A 19,175-nucleotide genomic window follows, 5' to 3' on the forward strand; every position below is an offset into this window, starting at 1 on the left:
TCTAAATCGTTTATCTGCTTAAATTCTCTTTGTTATCAACAAATCTTTCGTAAAGCAACGAGCATTTTGTCTTTCTTAGATCATGTTCTTCAAAATGAATTTTCTCTGTTGCCATCAAGAAGTCGTTATATTTTACCTGCTTTTAAAATGAATCACCACTGTAATTCTTTTGTCCCTTCTGCAATTCGACTTTTAATCGGATAAAATCAGGATTTTTTTTTAATTATTATGTATCTACCCTCTAGGGTGTAGGCCTATATGTACGCCTGTGTGCTGTTATGTATGTGTGTTGTCTGTAGCTGCTCTTAACTACAGCAATTGCCCCTTGTGGGATTAATAAAGTTATTGAATTGCAATGTTGGTGTACAGGAGCAGTGAATATCACCTACGAGGTCATACGGGGATCTCTACAAAACTTGTCCCAGGTGGAGGGTGCTCTCGCTGATCCGGGAAAAGACTTCATCTCTGGTGCTGGTTCTGTAATCCTTCAGGATGGACAGACTTCTGTCGCCATCCCTGTCACCATACTGGAGGTAAAGACCTTGGCTGTCTTCCATTCTTTGAATGAATGAATGAAGAAATTTAGTTCAGACATATCAAAAATAAACCAAACAAAACATCAAAAAATGTACTAATAAGTTAAATAAGCAAAACATTAAATAAACAATAAGTAACATTACCCAACAGAAACATGTCTGAAAAGGAGTAGGAATAGGAGTATACACTTATTTAATCCTACTCCTTTTCCATAGCTCAGTTTATTATTATTATTATTATTATTATTATTATTATTATTATTATTATTATTTCATTTACCACATATTTATATCTTATTTATATTTATCACATTGATCTTATGATATATATATGTATACATATACACATACATATCTATAGATATATATATATCTATATATGTATATGTGTGTATATATATATATATATATATATACATACACATATATATATATACACATATATATATGTATACACATATATATATACACATATATATATACACATATATATATATATACACATATATATATACATATATATATATACACATATATATATATACACACATATATATATACATATATATATATACACATATATATACACACACAATCATGCACATACGTCAATGAACATATATTGCAACTGTTAAAACCCTCCTTTCATATATTTTTTGAAAATCATTGCTTTGTACCTTTTTTTGAACTGGATTATGTTTGGACATTGCTTTAGTTCTGTGCACAGACCATTCCACAACTTCACACCACTGATTGTAATGCAATGCATTGACTTTTTATAGTCGTGCGAACAGCTAAAACCTTATCCCTTAAATTATAACCCCCCTCTCTATCAAAAAAGAACTTCTGAATATTACCTGTTAGTAGTCTGTTTTTTGCTTTATACATAATTTGTGCAACTTGAAATTCAACTAGATCAATGAACACTTTCAATTTGTCTTCCATCAAATGTGATACCTAAGATCAGTCCTTCCAGAAAAAGTGTTTTGAGTTTTTTTGTGATTGTTGCGGGTAAAATCCTTGATTATGTGGCACGTTTTCTTAAAAAATGCGATGGAATATGCGGGATATTTATGTAATTTTATGCGATGAAATTGCGGGAACTTGTATAAACTGTCATCAGTCATTCCAAAAACTGAGAAAATGGCTGCTCTTGTGTGAAGTAAACGCAACATTTTTCAACTTTCTGCTAAGATATATGTGACTTTTCCGCAACGAAAATGCGGGCATTATCATGCAAGCCCCGCATTTTTTGTGCGGAAATCAGCAATTTATGCGGCAAAAGTGTGGCGTATTTGAAAAAATGCGCCCCCGCATAAATATGCAGACTTTGGCTGATTATGCATTGAATTATGCGATCGCATAAATCGCGTTTTTCTGGAGGGACTGTAAGATGATGGGTCAAACTGTTTGTTAGCTCTTCTTTATCTTCCTGACGCTAGCTGTACTTCCATGAAGCAGATCTGTTTGAATGTGGGATCTAAAACTTTTTAATTACCATTTGTTTTATTAGGACGACATTCCTGAGTTGCAGGAGTTCTTCCTGGTCAACATAACATCAGCAGTGCTCATCACGACTCTTGCCACAGTTCCCCAACTAGGTATGGAGCAATTTAAGCAGCGTAAAGCTGAGATGCCGGTACTACTTTGGCCATCGTAGACAGTTGTGCTATTACGGTGTCAGATTACATGTTAAAATGTTGTTTTTTCATTTTATGAAATGACTTTCCTTCTTTTCTCTTCATACTTTCTCACCATTTGCTCTGTGTGATGAGTAGAGGTTGTGTATTGCACATTGCCAGGTAAAATACACATTTGTATGTTCCCAAGCTTTGCCTAAAATGTACATGTAGTTTAATGTACAGTATTCCTGTACGGTACAACATTGTAGTTGGCTGTCAAAATGCACCATGGAAGAGCTTGGTAGTTTCTGCTACGGCTTTTGCATAATCTAAACCGCGGTCCAATTTATGAATGAGTACATTTAGAAAGTGATGAGTAGACAGAATACTACAGGCACAAGCAGCAGGCTCCCAGAATACCATCTGGCCTTCTGCGTGGAGACACACAGTAAACACACAGCCGCTCTTTTGGCAGCAGTCATTATGTGGCTTGGATGGTGAGATTGATGCTTTCCATGATTGAGGAAGCTTGGGGATTTGGTGGGAGCCGGGTAGCACCGTGTGGTGAGGAGAGAGAAAGCCAAACTAAACCTGTAGCTGGCCTCCCAGTGTCTTGGCCGTGGAGTGAATGGGAGACATCTATTCAGGGGGTCATAAATCAGTCCACCCAAAAGACTTAGCTACTCAGTCTCCCCAGCTACTTACAGGAGACACTTCTTAGCTGTAATGTGCTCAAATATGCCATGACGAAAAGCTAGATCATCGACAGTTTCCTCTTGCATATCTTTATGTTGGTGCTTGCAGTGCAGTTACAACCCTGAGGTCAGCGCTGACGCTAATGCTAAACTTTTTACTACAGTCATAAAAAGCAATTTACAGTCTAAATGTTTCCTCTGTGAATGATGTTATTTCCCCAGACACCCATGGTTTGGTGGCAGAGATTAGCATTGCTGCTAACGATGGAATTAGAGGAGTCATTGAATGGACAAACACCATGTAAGAAATGCACCCACAAATAACACATCTCTTATGTTGATTTGTACATGCTCTAAGTGCTTTTCTCATACAAATATGTTCTGGTTTCCAGGTTTGAAGTGAATGAAACAATGGGAGTACTGACTCTAGTGGCCTACAGGAACAAGGGGACGTATGGAAATGTCTCTCTCTTCTTCTATGCTCAGAACCTGGAAGCTCAACAGGGACTGGACTACAACACCAGTGAAACGGTCAGCCATACACAGTATCCAAACATTGCACACAAAATCACAGACCCATACTTACACAACACATATTAAAATACTTTTAGTAGCATGACTATTAGTCAAGAGCAACTGTACTTGCTTCAGATTATTGAAGATGTTTCGCCTCTCACCAAAAAGGACTCCTCAGTTCTGAAGAAGCTGAGCTAAAGAAGCCTTTTGGATGAGAGCCAAAACTGAACTGAAAACCCCCTCTGTCCACACAGATGCTCAATTTTGTTGATGGCGAAAGGCATAAGTTTGTAGAAGTGCAGATCATCGATGACGCCCTTCCAGAGGGAGCTGAGAGATTCCAGCTCATCCTGTCCAAGCCGTCCCCTGGGCTGGAGCTGGGCACCAATACCACAGGTAGATAGGAGGGCAGAATAGACTATAATAGAATTTCTGAAACGTGAAAAGTAAAACAGCAAAAGAGAGTGACACATTCAGTTCAAATAAACAATAGATAACTTGCGGTTCATGGCCAATACTTGAATGGAGAGAGATTTTGGCTAAGAGAGTTAGGAGTAAAATAAATGAACAACATGTCAGATAAAAGAGGTCTCATACCATGGCCATAGAAACAGAGCACATTTAAGTCCCGCCCCCACCGCTGATTGTTTTCCCCTCCGGTGGGCGTGGCTTTCAGAGTCTGACGATGTTGTGCTCTGTCTCCATAGCAAATACTTCTTTCTAATTGGCTGGCAGGTTTTATAGGATTTGTTGGAGTTTTTTAAATCATACATTGTTTTAGTGAACAGTTATATTCCTCTTCTGTATAGATGGGCAAGGTAAATGACTGTTGGTAACCATAGTATTACAATGGAACATGAAATCCTCATACACAATGATACAAGATTGTGTACTACACCTATCAGTTTATTTCGGGTCATGTCTGTTAAAGAAACTAAAACCCCATATTACACTGCAAACTGCGTAAGATGGTGGTAGAGACACTATTAGCTTTATGAAATTACTGTTAACGTTTATAAGAATTGACAGCAGATTTATTCTCATCTACCCATACTGCACGTAACTATGATATTATTTTCCTAAACTACATCTTTTTGTTTTTCTTACAGCCACCGTGAATATCCTGGCCAGTGACGATGGACACGGGGTCATTTCCTTTAACACCAGCAAACATTTCTTATTGAAGGAGCCCACGTCTGTGTCTGGGCTGAGTGAGAGTGTGGCCACCCTGTACGTGGTTCGGAACCCTGAGAAAGGCACATTTGGCACCGTAACTGTTCAGTTTACCATTACTGACGCCAACGGCAGTCTAGCAGAGGGCGATTTGAGGCCAGCACAGGGGTTTGTGGTGCTAGAGGACGGAGTCCGATTTAAGGTGAGTGAAAGTAGATTTGTTTTTTTTTACTGGCTTTACAGCATTCAAACACATACAGTACATGACCAAACATGTATATTGTATAATACTTCAGATGCTGGAGATCTGGGCAATACTGGATGCTGAGCCTGAAGCCAATGAAACCTTCACAGTGACCCTGTCCAGCCCAACAGGAGGTGCACGGATGGGTGACCAACTGCGAACTCTCATCACCGTCCTGGAGAACTTGGCTCCTTCTGGCTTGTTTCGCATCGTACCTACTATCAACAGGTTCTCAATATTCATTCAACCTTTATTTATACTCGAGAGATCATCAAAGGGATGGTTCGGAGTAGTTTCACCCTAGGGTCCTTTGCACCATGACCTCAAGCCAAACACCGTCTACAAACTACAACACCGAAAACAGATACAACAAAAACATTTATTAATTTAACTTATTTTTTAACAGTAAGTGCTGTAGTACAACTAGCAGGAGACAAGTTATAATTGAGGTACGTTTGGAGACACTACCTTATTTAATCATTAAATTAATAAATATTTTTGTTGTATCTCTTTTCAGTATTGTAGTTTGTAGACGGTCCCTAAGCACTCGTCGTACTGCCGGTAGCGGTAGCAGCAGAGAGTAGAAGCCTTCAGGCAAGTGTTATTTAAATAAACTCCTTGTGTACTTACAAACTTTCCAATGCCTCGTTTTATTAGTACAGAACCTATTTGTACTACTGTAGAAGTTTGGTACCATTCCGGGCATTATTAGTGGGGTAATTTACGAGATACACCTTTGGTTCCATTAGCGCCTGCACTAAGCCATTCGGCTGATAGCGCTAACTCGCCCAATGTTAGACCAAGGGAAAAAAGCTTCTGGGGGGGTGTTTGGCTCGAGGTCATGGTGCAAAGGACCCTAGGGTGAAATTACGCCGAACCATCCCTTTAAGGGGCGACCCTCATTTACAACGACATCGAGTCAATACAGTTGTACCAAAGGATCTGAAACTTAAAATATCATATACACTTGCACTAAACATGGTTTCCTCTACCATTATAAGGCTTAGTCACAGCACCCAAGCCATTTTGGGAACTACTTAAGCCGGATGAATGTAAAATCAATGTGTGCATCAAAACTAACTAAATGACTTTGTAGTTGGTCCCCAGTGTACTTCTTTAACACGGTTTCTCTTTAAGCTTTTGTAGACACAGATATGGTAATAATAATGGTCCGTAATGATGAGAAATTGCATATTTATTTCATTGAAAAATATCACTTTTTATAAGGGTGGGACCCCTAAATCCCTCGCCAAATACGTGCACTTAAGCGTGATTTATGGTCTTGCGGAGGCTCCACGCAGAGCTTTCGCCGTAGCCTACGTGAGTGGCCTGAAGTTTATACTTGTGCGTTGGTGTGTGCGTCGATCTATGCAGGGCCGGTGTGTGTGTGTGTGTGTGTGTGTGTGTGTGTGTGTGTGTGTGTGTGTGTGGTAGAGTGAGTGAGAAAGTGACAGTGATCCGCGAGAGTCATAGTGAGAGAAACAAAGTGTCTCCCCTGTTGCTTTCTGACCACGTTGGGAAATCTGTAGCAGGAAAAGTTAACCCTCTCCTTGATTTCATGTTGTTTATGGAGAAGAAGAACCAGGAAATGAGTAAGGGGTAATGCAACGCTACACAATGTGTAGTTAAATTTTTTCGAGAGGTGCATGTCAGGCTACAGCGTAGGGTCCGGCGTAGGGTCTGTGTCTCCACGTACCAACACATTTAGCCACGGTGTAGAAGATTTAACACAGAATAGTAAATCACGCTTTAGTCTTCCACAAAACCTAGGGAAAACACTGGATATAATGTCATCTGACATGTAGCTGTAAAAATGTGAAAACTTAGTCATATTCAATGTGTGTTTTCTGTACAGAACTAACACAGAAGTGGTTGCTGATGAAGGCAGAGCAGTCTTCCTCACCGTGTCTCGCAGTAATGGTCTGGAGTCAGCTGTCAGTGTGGAATGGGAGACCCAGTCTAAAACAGCTATTGCCTCTGGTGAGACCAATACATCGAGAATATCTAAAATTCAAAGTCACCCCAACTTCCTTTTTTCTTTTAATGTTTCTTAAATCCCCCTTTCCGTCCAATAAGCAATGCAATTATGATTCCTTTCTTTTTTTTTTCTTCAAGAGGGTCACCTCCCAGTGATGGGGGTGTACCAGAGCTTTGAGGGCAAACCCACCTCTTCTTGGTGCTCTCTTCCCAAGGGGCCTTCCTTCCTGGCTGTGAGGCTGGATAGGAGGCCCATTGTTGGATCCTCCAACACCTTGGCCACTCTTTATCGGTGGCAGGGTGTCTTTGTGCCTGTAAAGGTAGGCCAACAACAGCACTGTCCCTCAACAAGCACATGATGTACCTACTGTAAACACACATAGTTGAGAGTAAAAATCTGTATGAATTGAATGATCATTGAACCCCAAGCTAATTTATGGCAAATGACATTGTTAGCGTATCTCTCTCTCTCTCTCTCTCTCTCTCTCTCTCTCTCTCTCTCTCTCTCTCTCTCTCTCTCTCTCTCTCTCTCTCTCGCTCTCTCTCTCTTTCTCTCGCTCTCTCTTTTGGTGATCACAGTCTGTTAGGATTCAGGACCCAAGCTCTTGTGTGGGGTTTGCAATGAATGGCTCTACCTACATAGGCATTACACACAGTGGCCCCCCCTTCTCCCCTGCTGCCAACCTCAGCATCTTCAAATTGCAGATGGACCTCAATATCACATTGGTAAGTACAAACCCAATCGTGGTACAACATTACAATCACACTTTGTACTTAACTTTAACACTGTAGTATTGTCTTGCATTATTAGCCTTCTTTTGTTATTGTTAAGCAGTTATACTGTACATATTTGTTTATTTATGTTACTGTTTCTTTTACATGTATTGTTTGTTTCCTTTATGTATGCACCATCCACCAAGGGAGATTCCCTGTAAGTGTTACTTACTTGGCAATAAATCCTTTTCTGATTCATTCTGACGTCTTTAGGAACAAACCGTAGGTGTTGAAGCTCTGGATGTGAAACACTTCTCCACTGATGGAAGAGATTATCTTATAGCATCAAGCCAGGTGAGGCTGTTTAGACAGATCTTTAATCGTTTTCAGTTATGCCAGGATCATTAAACGCATCATCCGAACATCCTCGTTGGAGGAACTCAATGTTTTGTTATTCTATTTCTTTCATGCTACAGATTTTTGTTTGGACTGGGCGATCCTTCGCCCTCCACCAGACTCTTGACTTCGAAAAGGGCATCCTCAGTGTAACTCCGTTCGCTCGTGCAGCTGTTCCCCACCTGTTAGCGTGCATAGACAGACAGAATGTCAGCTGCCTTCTGCTTCAATGGACCAATGGAAGATTTCAGAATCCACAGCCTGTCCAACTCACCGGCAGAGCCATTCAGGTGGAGACAATCAACACGAGAGCGGAGGACACTCTCCTCTTGGTTGTTATCGAAGGTAACCTGTCTTGCTTTGACATCATATAATATAAATGTATGCTCTTATGTTTATTTTTCACATACCTACTGTCAAGCTCTTTGTTTTTGAACGTATGTCTTAAAAAAATTTAGTAAATTTAAGATGTATGAGCCAGTTTTTTTGTTGTTGAAAGGACTGTGGTGCATAAATTACATTTAAAAGTGGCTTAAAATTGGAGGCAAGTGCACATAGTCTACAGTATGCTCACATGATGGTTTTTGCAGTAATGAGATGCTATTTTCTGTGGCTGTACGCTCAGTGTACCTGTAGTGGATTTCACGGCGGTTAGATGTTAGTTTGGATTGTACAAACAAATCCGTGATACTTTAGAAGACACACAGAAACAATCAGTCCGCGACAGACAAAATTCACAACGTAGGCCAGATCATATATTTATACTACGCTCTGTATATGTTGATGAGAGATAATCCCTCTGAGTCTGCAAAAGTGGTGAGTTTTCCTCGATTCAGACCTGTTGTGGGTTTACGGGAAAGGCCTCAGTGTGGAGCAGAGCAGAGCCACAACGGGACTCAGAGGTTGTAATTTTTCAGTCTTGGGTGTGTCTGTCAAAGCAGTCCTTCACTTTACACAAACGTGCTATTACAGCATGCTTACAAAGAATGTAAATCAGTGTGTGTTTCTGTGCATTCCTGTGTCTTTCTCCAGGTCTCTCTCCATCCTGCGAGGTGTTCCAGTGGCGCTCAGGGCAGCCTTCACCACAGCTTTATCAGTCCATTCCTCACCCAGGCCTCACCTCTGTTCACCCCTTCACTGCTGCTTCTGGGATCAGTAAGCACAAATGTCCTTAACTGTTTTGTTTGTAAAGGTAGCTTTTGTCCTTTTTTCTTCAGTTGCATTTGTACTTTTAAAATCTAGTGAATGCTTTTACCTGCAAAATGGGGTTTCTCAGGAGGGTGGCTGGCATCTCCCTTAGACATAGGGTGAGAAGCTCATAGTGCGTCCCATTTACCTCGGAACTCGGAAGCCGGAGCTAGGAATGACGTCACACCCGAACATTTACAAGTTGGATTTCCATTGTGGGATTAGCTCTAGCCAGGTTAGCGATTGTTAGCAATACCAGTAGATAACAACGCATTACGTAGTTTTTTGTGCATACAAACACTATAGCAACATGTCCACAGATATAAGTTGGACAGGACTGTGTGTATGAAGGACTTAGTGAGACACAAATAAGACACAAGTGCTAATAACTGTATGTTGCTACAGCTTTCACTACTGTCGTTGCACGGGGCAGCCATGTTGGATTTTGAGCTCGGGGTACTGCGAGGTTGTTCGACTTCCCAACTCAGAAATCCGAGTTCAGGGGCCTTGTTTCCGACTTTGACCTCGGAAAATCCGACATCCGATTACAAATGAAAAAGTTATCCATGAGAAAGTCGGAAGTAGAGCCACTGGTTAATGTTAGCCTGGTCCTACCAGACTCTCGTACATTTCAATTGAATTACTTTTCCCGCTTCGGTCCCCCTACAGGTTGGAAGCGGAAATGTCCCATTATGTCTTCATTCGAACTATAGATCCGCTAGTCTGGTCCTACCAGACTCTGGTACATTTCATTTGTACAGAGAGTCTGGCCACTCTCCATTGACAAGTGTTAACTTCCTTGAAGGCGGGTACTCTGTTGAAGTTTAAAAATATTGGATCTGCCCAGAGCCACTCTGGTAGCCTGGCTCCGCCCTCCTACGTACTGTCTGGTAGGACCAGGCTAAAAAAGAAGGGAGACAACAACAACTATCGGCTTAGCATCGCTAGCGTTAGCCTTAGCTAACTCCTTCACCACTAACGGAGCGAGCTGACCCCGGATAGCAGTTGAAGATGGATGGAACTTCAATTAACCAGAAACCCTGATTAGATATATTTCTTCCTCATAGCTTATGTCCTGCTAGCTGGAAGAAATGGCTCATCACTCTACTCCTGGAGGTCTGATGTCAACCTGCTCGCCATGATCCTGAGGGCCCGTCCAGCCATTAGCTTCCTCTCTCTCGTGGTCCCGTCCCTCAACACCACCAAAACCCTCTTGGCTTCTACTGAGGAGAATAGCTCAACTATTTATGAACTCACTTCTGTCTCCAATCAATCTGATTTCATACCCAGGTACCCACATTTGTTTTTACAGTATATAGGCTATTTTTTCCCCCCAGAAAATCAAACCATGAAAGTTAAATAATGCATGTTGTGTTTTCTTTATTTCCCCTAAATTTCAGTTTTGGGCAGTTGCACTTTGCACCAGGTGACAGCCAGCTTGAAATAGCAGTGAACATATTAGATGATGACATTCCTGAGGAGCAGGAGCACTTCCAGGTCAGCCTGAAGAATCCAAAGGGCGGGGCTGAGATTGGATTTGGTGGTCAGGTGACTGTCATTGTCCCAACCAACAATGATGCCCATGGAGTCATCGGCTTTGCTCAGGTAAGCAGATAAACATTTTGATATTAGGCAGCTTGTGCATCTGTCATGTTAAGTAGTCGTCATGTTGCCATTTTGTTAAACCTCAATGCATTTAGACCACATCAGAATAATCTCAAGGGGTATTTTTTATTACCACAAGCTATTGCAATATATATATATATATATTGTCATTGCCTCTCTGCAGAATTCTCTATCTGTGGAGGTAGAGGAGCTGGAGCAAAATAATCAGATTTCTCTCAGTGTGGAGAGGAAAAGAGGGACTTTTGGCAGACTGACTGTTCACTGGGCTGCCAATGGCAGTCTGGCAGACATTTTCCCCACTTCAGGAGTGGTGAGTGAGCCTTACCCTCCTATCATACTTTAGACACATTACTATATGTAATAAACATGTTTGAAAATGAAATGCTTACTAAAATAAACAATTGCAAAATTATAATAGAGTTGTTCCGAGAGTATCTGAAATGCCTCCGACACTGCCTAAAATGCTGGTATCGGCTAGTATGCGAGTCTATGCACCAATGCTATGTAATTTAGCCCTGAAGAAAATCTACTTTAAAGGTCCAATGTGTAGGAATTTCTCCCATCTAGCGTTGAGATCATATATCGCATCATATATCAACTCTCTCGCACCACGCAGTTCAAAGTACGTATTACAGCTACGGTAGCCTTCACGCTTCAAAAAGCCGGTCTCTTGCCCTTTTCAATATCCTTTGTCTTTTTCTGGGCGAAGAAGAAGACTCCTGTCCTGAAAGTTGTATTTTGACTACGTGTGGTCCTCCATGTTTCCTTTTTCAAAGTTACCGGGCCCGGGAAGCTACGATACCTATTAGCAGCATTAGCAGCACCTGTGAGTTTATCATGTGACAGCGAAAACGCGAAAGGCGGAGCAGTATGTCCTGTATGATGGCGCATGAATATGGAGCGCCTACCCAGTTCATGCGAATGCAAATGTAAAATTTCAAGCCAAAAGGAATACTTGGAATTGATGGTGGTGGTCAATAATCATGAAAAACGACAAGTTTGTGAACGGGCAACACAGATTTTGATAATTACATTACATGTCATTAAGCTGACGCTTTTATCCAAAGCGACAATTAAGTGCATTCAACCTTGAAGGTGCAAACTCCAGACAACAAGTAGTAAGTGCAAGTACATTAGCTTTAAATAGGTAATGCTACAAAGAGCCATATGAAAGTGCAGTATCAAGAGAGCTTTTTTTTTTCCTTCATTATCTGAGGTGCAGTTGGAAGAGATGTGTTTTTAGTAGGGCTGTCAGCGTTAATGCGCTAATCGCGATGCGATTAAAGGCCGACGCAACGCGATTAATTTATTTTACACTTCACTCTGCTTTGCGTTGTGCCTAACAGGCTACTATTTTGACCCTTTGCAGCACCTTTACTTATCATCAAGCTGCCACTTCCTCGTAACACATCCTGCTGCTGCAGGCTGCAGGCATGATGGAGAAAGACAGCAGCAATAAAATCCTGAATGGCGCTTTCTATTTTCCAAAACTCCCGGACGGCTCGTAGACACGTCGAAAGCCATATGCACATTGTGTAAAGCCGAATTAAAATATCACCGAAGCACGTCAAGCTTGAGCTACCACCTACGGAGCTAAGCATAGTAGTACAGTTAACGTGATGCTACCCGCTAGCATGCTAGAGTGCTACTTGCCGACCTGTGGATGAAACCAAATCCCAAAAAATTACTACAGCTCTTGCGAAACAGGTGGCAACTAACTGCAGACCTGTCAGCATCGTAGAGGACTCGGGTCTTAAAGACGTACTACGGTTGGCATGTTCTGACCTGTCTCGTTGCCATCGAGGGGGACAGTAGTTTTCACGGATACACAATATACATACGCAAACGCTGTCTCATTAACCGGTGATCACTGGACGTCAGTGAGTAATCAACATTATTTAGGAGTTACTAAACACTGTATTGACTCTAGTAAGGATAGGGATTTTTAGTTTTTTAGTTAGGTACTTGGAGGAATTGTGCAATAATGACAGATTCACACATTTTTCTTTTGTTTACAGTAAATAAATAATTACAAATCTTAAAATCAAGTTCATAAAGTAACTTTCTTTGCATTCATTTGATTCCCAATCAAGATACACTGGTAAAATTTGCTTTCGATTGTTAATATGTACTTAAAAACTGTTCTGAAATGCAAAATAATAGAATTGTAATCATGTGATAAAACATGCGATTAATCGCGATTAACTATAGAAATTCAGCGATTAATCGCGATTAAAAAATTTTATCATTTGACAGCCCTAGTTTTTAGCCTTCGGCGGAAGATGCACAGGTTTTCGGCCATCCTGATGTCAATAGGGAGCTCATTCCACCATTTAGGAGCCAGGACAGCAAACAGTCGGGATTTTGAGCGATTGGTTCTCCGTCGCTGTGAGGGGGCTACAAGCAGGTTGGCTGACGCTGAGCAGAGTGGGTGGGTTGGGGTATAGGGTTTGACCATGTCCTGGATGTATGCTGGGGCTGATCCGTTCATGGCCCTGTATGCAAGTACTAGTGTCTTGAAGCGGATGTGGGCAGCAATTGGTAACCAGTGAAGAGAGCGGAGGAGTGGCGTAGTGTGAGAGAACTTGGGGAAGTTGAAGACAAGTCGAGCTGCTGCGTTCTGAATGAGCTGCAGGGGCCCGGACGGCACATGCAAGCAGGCCAATCAGGAGGGAGTTGCAGTAGTCTAGACGTGAGATGACTAGAGCCTGAACCAGAACCTGATTCTGCGTTAGAAGGGGACGCATCCTCCTGATGTTATGCAGCATGTATCTACACGATCGGGTAGTTGCAGCGATGTTGGCAGTGAAGGTTAGTTGGTCGTCAAGTGTCACACCCAGGTTTCTAGCAGTCTGGGTGGGGGCTACCACAGAGTTGTCAATTGTTATAGTCAGGTCCTGGGTAGGAGAGCCTTTCGCTGGAAGGAAAAGGAGCTCAGTCGGATAATGAACAACTAAACACGTTACACACTGGACCTTTTAACGTAGTTTATTTGTTATTTTTCTATAGTGACTGCCAAACAAGATAATAAAGAAAGGAAAAAATGGTATTGCAACATCTCTGAATTATAATGTATTAATGTCACAAATTTGTGGAAGCAACATCAAATTTGCGGAAGCAAGTTACATTTTGTTTTGATATCGTAGGTAACGTTTTCAGAGGGCCAGTCGGTGGCCATCATCTCACTGACTGTGATAGCGGATGGCGTCCCAGAGCTGAGAGAGAGCGTCACCATCGCCCTCATGGATGTCACCACCGTGGGGCTGCAGGACCTTCGACAGGCTGCAGTCATTGACAAGCAGCGGGCACAAGCTCTACTCACCATCCTACCAAATGGTTCTCCCTACGGGGTGATTGGATGGCATCTGGACTCCCAGTTTACACTTACACAAGAACCACAGAGTAAGAGGGATGTATGTCGCAAGAAATGAATAAATGAGCAATGTGTGTTTTTACTGGAACACAGTGCAGAGGAGTCTTATTTACTGTAATTAGTTTATTATTATGTCTAACCTTTCCAAATGTATCCTTCAATTTTGGGTTTCTCTTTGCTCCAGAAACAGGTGCTGTAAGTTGTTTGCTGACTACCAATCATTCTTTTTTTAAGATTATTTTTTGGGCATTTCCACCTTTAATGGATAGGAAAGTTGTGAAATGGGGAGAGAGAGGGGGAAGACATGCAGGAAATTGTCCCAGGTTAGACTTGAACCCTGGACCTTCTACGTCTATGTGCGCCCGCTCTACCAACTGAGCTATCCTGGCCACATCATTCTTTTTTTTTTTGGATGAGGTTTTCTAAGTAGCTATTACAGTAATCACACTTTGAGATTTACTGTAAAAGAGATCTGCAGGGATTTCCAGGATGTGAAGTAATTTAGGATTTGTCTTAATCTGTGTATTGGACACCGGCCCAAAAACTCAGAGAAGTCCAGGTATTAGAGTAACATACCTTCATACTGACCTTCAAATATTATTTAACTTAACTTTATGGGATTTTTACTGATTTAGAATATTATTGCCATCTTCACATGACAGGTCTGGGAAATATGATTTTTGTTCTGTGTTTTAACATTGGTTTATGTAATTGCCCTTTTCCCCCAACCCACAGGGGTTCCAGTCAATGTGACTCTCTCTATAGTGAGGGAGCAGGGCTCTTCAGGTGAGGTGGAAATCCATTACCAGACCAGGCCGGCCCTGTACCTGCCCCCACCCAACCAGGCTACTGCAGGACAGGACTACACCCCCAGAGACAACACCATCGTCATGATAAACGGTGCTACAGTGGCCCTTGTCACTGTTACAATCCTACCGGTAAGGAGAGAGCGCTGAGTAATAGACATTTATTAAATATACTTGAGTAAAGAAGAATATATTAGGAATAGCACTAATGTTTAGCTTCTTCCAAAAACAGCTCATTCAAACAACCGAACTCCGGTCCGCATGGAAACGGGGGCCTCAGTCAGTTTGGTTCACTTTAGGTGAGAAAGCAATCTGACCCGAATATAGGAATTGAACCAAAAAGCAATGCATTTACTAAGCTTGCAATTTCAACTTATATATGATTTAAGGGATAACTTTAAAATCCATAACCTTCTCTTTACTCGCTGTCTTGTCAGCTGCTTATTGTTCGCATTCTTCTAAAATATTAGAAACACTAAAGCAAAACCAGAAAAACCAAGACGTTACAAATTTGGTGTTGCTCCATTATTTCTGAGACCAGGAAGTGTCAGCGAGTTTCACTCGGATATTCCAGCGACCATTTGATTACAATGTCTGGTGCACTTGACAAAGTGCAGCGTGAGCGCTAAATGAACATGTGAAAAATGTAGCAATGTTACAACTACAAACCCGAATTTCACCAAGTCTACAGAATTAAAGGTGTGAACCATAGACTGTTAAACGTCAAAAGGTGTGAACGTGCCCTTAGACTCCAGAATCACTTCATATTGTGTTAAGGTGAAAATGAAAGATCATCTTCAGTTCAATCAAAAAAGGTAAATATGTGAAACATTTGCGGTTAGGTTTTCACGGTAGATGTGTGTTTTTATTGAACCCATTTAAAAAGACAAATGCACAGGTAATGGGGGGGGGTTCGAGGTGAAGTGGAGGAGAGCAAGGTTGATGATGTTAAGCCTCTCTCTTCTCCTTCTGCTCCTCTTCCGTCACTCTCGCCTCCTTTTCTTTCTTCTGTCTTTTCAATCCCTCCTTCTCTCTCTTCGCCTGCTCCTTCCTCTCTTTCTTGACTTTTTTCTCCATCTCCTCTTTTTCCTTCTTCTGTCTTTTCAATTCTTCCTTCTCTTGCTTCCTATTTTCCTCCTTCTGTTTATTCTCTCGCTCCTCCTTCTCTTTCCTCTCCTTTTTCAGCCTCTTTTCTGTCGCCTTCTTGGCCTTCTTTTCCTCCTTTTTCATTCGGACCTTCTCCTTGTCAGTTTTTTGAGCCAGCTCCTGCAGGCTAAGGAGATTGACCTGAAGTTCAGAGATTTTCTCTTTTAAGAGCTTGATTTCATTCTCCATTTGGCTCTCTTTGTTGTTCCACTCCATCTCTTTGCTCTCTCTTTCCAGCTCATGCCGTTTCTCAAAGCTCTCCTCTTTTGCAGCGAGCTCACACATCATTTGGTCTTCCAGAGTGGCGAGTTTTGTTTCAAACTCTGCCTCCCTCTGGATGATCTGCCTTTCCTTCTCCAAGAGCTTGGCTGCGCTCTCCAAATACTTTAGGTCATCCTTTTCCTGGACGACATGGCTCAACTTCCTATCATTGTCCTCTGCCAGAGTTTGGAGCTTTGCGTCCTTGTCCATCAAATTCTGGTTTGGTATGTTTGATAATATACCATTAATCTTCTTCTCCTGGGTCTCTCTGTTCCTCTCTTGCTCTTGTTTCAAGAGCCCGACGACCCGGTTGAACTCACCACTCCAGTGAAGTTTGGCTGACAGGGAGATGTTCTTCTCTGCCTTCAAGCTTTCTCGGAGAGAGTGAATCTCTTCATTTCTCTCCTTCTCCTTGATTTTACTCTCCTTTTGGGCATTTTTTCTTATGGTTCTCTCTGAACGTAGAGCCGTCAGGATTTTCCTTTTTTCTTCCTCAAGGCCAGCATTTTCGGAGACCAGCTGGTTGATTAGTTCTTGAGTTTCCAGTTGGTCTTTTTTCAGGTCCTTGAGCTGTACGCTGGGAGTTGGGCAAGCGACTGTCGCCGGCATTGTTGCCATGATCGCTGAACAAAAGTATTTGTTGCGATAGCGGAGTATTGCAGTGTAGAGTAGTATTGCTCTATCGTTGTAGCACGGTAGTATTTTGAACTCTGTCACACAAAGAGATTAGTCGTTAGTGAGTTCAGACTGTTAACTGCCTGTAAGCACCCAGGGTTGTATTCTAAACAGAACCATAGAATGCCATCGACGGTTTAGAATGTGTCACACTGTGTGATGTCACTCTGCATGACACGTTCCAGAATGTGATGACCATAGATCATATACAGAACATGTTCCTTATCAATTCAATTCAATTCAAGGGGCTTTATTGGCATGAATGTTTCAATAACAATGTTGCCAAAGCATCAGACAAAACACAATAAACAGTTATACTGTATGTACATTAACACAATATTAGGATGGGTTTATATCATTTTATAAATCTTATTTGTATGGTTATTAAGCAATATGAAACAAAAAGTATATTCTAATAACATTTTTTTTTACATTAGACATAAATATGTACAGATATTTAAAACTGGGATCTTTGTGTGTGTGTATCTATGGTGATGACACACTGTGTGATGTTAGGCTGCATCACATGACTTCTCCAGACTGAAAAAACGGCAAAATAGAAGAATATAGCCCAACATGGCATTTGATATGAAGTTCACTTAGGGTTATTAAACACAAAAATGCATTTATTTTACAGTAAAGACTATGAGTAAAGTCCTATAAACTTTTTTCAATTGAATTCCATTGCAAGGCAACAGTCTGTGCCCTTGTTGTCATAAAAAAACTGCTTTTTGTCAGTGGTGGAAGAAGTATTCAGATCCTTTGCTTGAGTAAAAGTACTAGTACCACACTGTAAAAATAAAGTATGTAACTATCATCAGGAAAATGTACATAAAGTATCAAAAGTAAAATTACTCAATGCAGAAACGATCAAAACAGTTCTGTCAATCAACTAAGTGTTTAATTGGCTAAACATTTCAGATGTACTTGTAGGCCTATATATTGTTGGGTAGTTTAAGGTATTATAAAACATAGTATTTTATAAACTACGTACACTTTCCCTTTTATCTTTTAGTTGTTCTTCGTTTAATTTCCTTCTTTCCTGTGATGGTCCAGCCCAGGTATCAGCCATAACTACAGCAGATAACTTCTAAAATAACATTAAAATACAATTAAATACAAGAATACAAGAAACCTCCTGCTTACTTTTACATGGCTCCGCTTTTCCTGTGTTAAAAAAGAAATCTGTGACTCATCAGAATGTGTTACTGTAGCGCCATCTACCGGCCATAAATCATTCTGTGACATTGCGGGGAAAATCGGACCTGGGCAGATTCCTTACTAAAAACTAGAGATGTTCCGATACTGATACCGGTATCGGTATCGGCTCCGATACTGCCTAAAACGCTGGAATCGATATCGAGAAGTACTAGAGTTAATGCACCGATCCGATACCACGTAATAAAGCCCTAAAGAAAATCTACGTTAAAGTAGTTTATGTTCTTTTTCCGTTATAACTGACTGTCAAACTGGAGAATAAAAGAAAGTTCTGTGGCATTCATTGTTTGTTCATGTTTCACAAAGAGTTTAACCTGAGCCAGGCCGACAACAAAGATAGAAATAATATCACATCCATACAGGGATAGTAGTATACAGTTGTTAAAACATAATAAAATATATGACCCACTGGTATCGGATCGGTACTCGGTATCGGCCGATACGCAAGTTCAGGTATCAGAATCGATATCGGGAAGCAAAAAATGGTATCGGGCCATCTCTACTAAAAACTATATAAAAATAGTGTTCTTTTCACTGTTATAGTCTCCTTTGCTGTAACGGGTTATTTGAGATCATTGTATGAAAAATTATAGAGCTTTAGAAACATTAAAAAGTTACATATAGTCACATACATAGTTACATTACACCACTGCTTCTCTTACCTGTCTTCTCTCATTCTTTCTCACCCTAAATTATGAATACATTTGTAAGATAGAGCGAGAGCATCTACGATTTTTTTTCCATTATTAAATGTATATATCCATGTGTGTGTTTCTAAGGATGACATCCCAGAGCTGGCAGAGAGTTTCCTGGTAAATATCACCAGTGTGCAGTTAATTCAAGGTTCAGCGGGAGCGGGGCAGCCCAGTGTGAAGAGGCCGGGTATGGAAGTAGCAGAGGTCACCATCCAGGAGAATGATGACCCTCGAGGCATTCTGCAGTTCAATGTTTCTAAGGTGAGCACATGGCTCTGTGATATAGAGATGCAATCTTAAGGGTGATATAAGAA

The 19,175-nt window shown here is 41.1% G+C and overlaps 1 protein-coding gene across 1 annotated transcript in view; it reads left to right on the top strand.

The window, feature by feature from the left end:
- The window catches only part of adgrv1 (adhesion G protein-coupled receptor V1), a 153,053-nt gene that overhangs the window by 38,175 nt on the left and 95,703 nt on the right, over positions 1–19,175 (top strand). Inside the window, exons 40-59 of the mRNA XM_078251549.1 lie at positions 370–533; positions 2,050–2,137; positions 2,315–2,338; positions 3,076–3,154; positions 3,246–3,384; positions 3,624–3,765; positions 4,479–4,744; positions 4,839–5,014; positions 6,642–6,766; positions 6,902–7,083; positions 7,343–7,489; positions 7,751–7,831; positions 7,954–8,218; positions 8,906–9,028; positions 10,129–10,351; positions 10,462–10,666; positions 10,851–10,997; positions 13,834–14,089; positions 14,796–14,998; positions 18,946–19,122. Of these exons, the coding sequence (XP_078107675.1) occupies positions 370–533; positions 2,050–2,137; positions 2,315–2,338; positions 3,076–3,154; positions 3,246–3,384; positions 3,624–3,765; positions 4,479–4,744; positions 4,839–5,014; positions 6,642–6,766; positions 6,902–7,083; positions 7,343–7,489; positions 7,751–7,831; positions 7,954–8,218; positions 8,906–9,028; positions 10,129–10,351; positions 10,462–10,666; positions 10,851–10,997; positions 13,834–14,089; positions 14,796–14,998; positions 18,946–19,122 (3,212 nt within the window). The remainder of the gene's footprint in view (positions 1–369; positions 534–2,049; positions 2,138–2,314; positions 2,339–3,075; positions 3,155–3,245; positions 3,385–3,623; positions 3,766–4,478; positions 4,745–4,838; positions 5,015–6,641; positions 6,767–6,901; positions 7,084–7,342; positions 7,490–7,750; positions 7,832–7,953; positions 8,219–8,905; positions 9,029–10,128; positions 10,352–10,461; positions 10,667–10,850; positions 10,998–13,833; positions 14,090–14,795; positions 14,999–18,945; positions 19,123–19,175) is intronic.

This window comes from Sander vitreus, chromosome 5 (genome assembly GCF_031162955.1).
Source record: "Sander vitreus isolate 19-12246 chromosome 5, sanVit1, whole genome shotgun sequence".
NCBI lineage: Eukaryota > Metazoa > Chordata > Actinopteri > Perciformes > Percidae > Sander > Sander vitreus.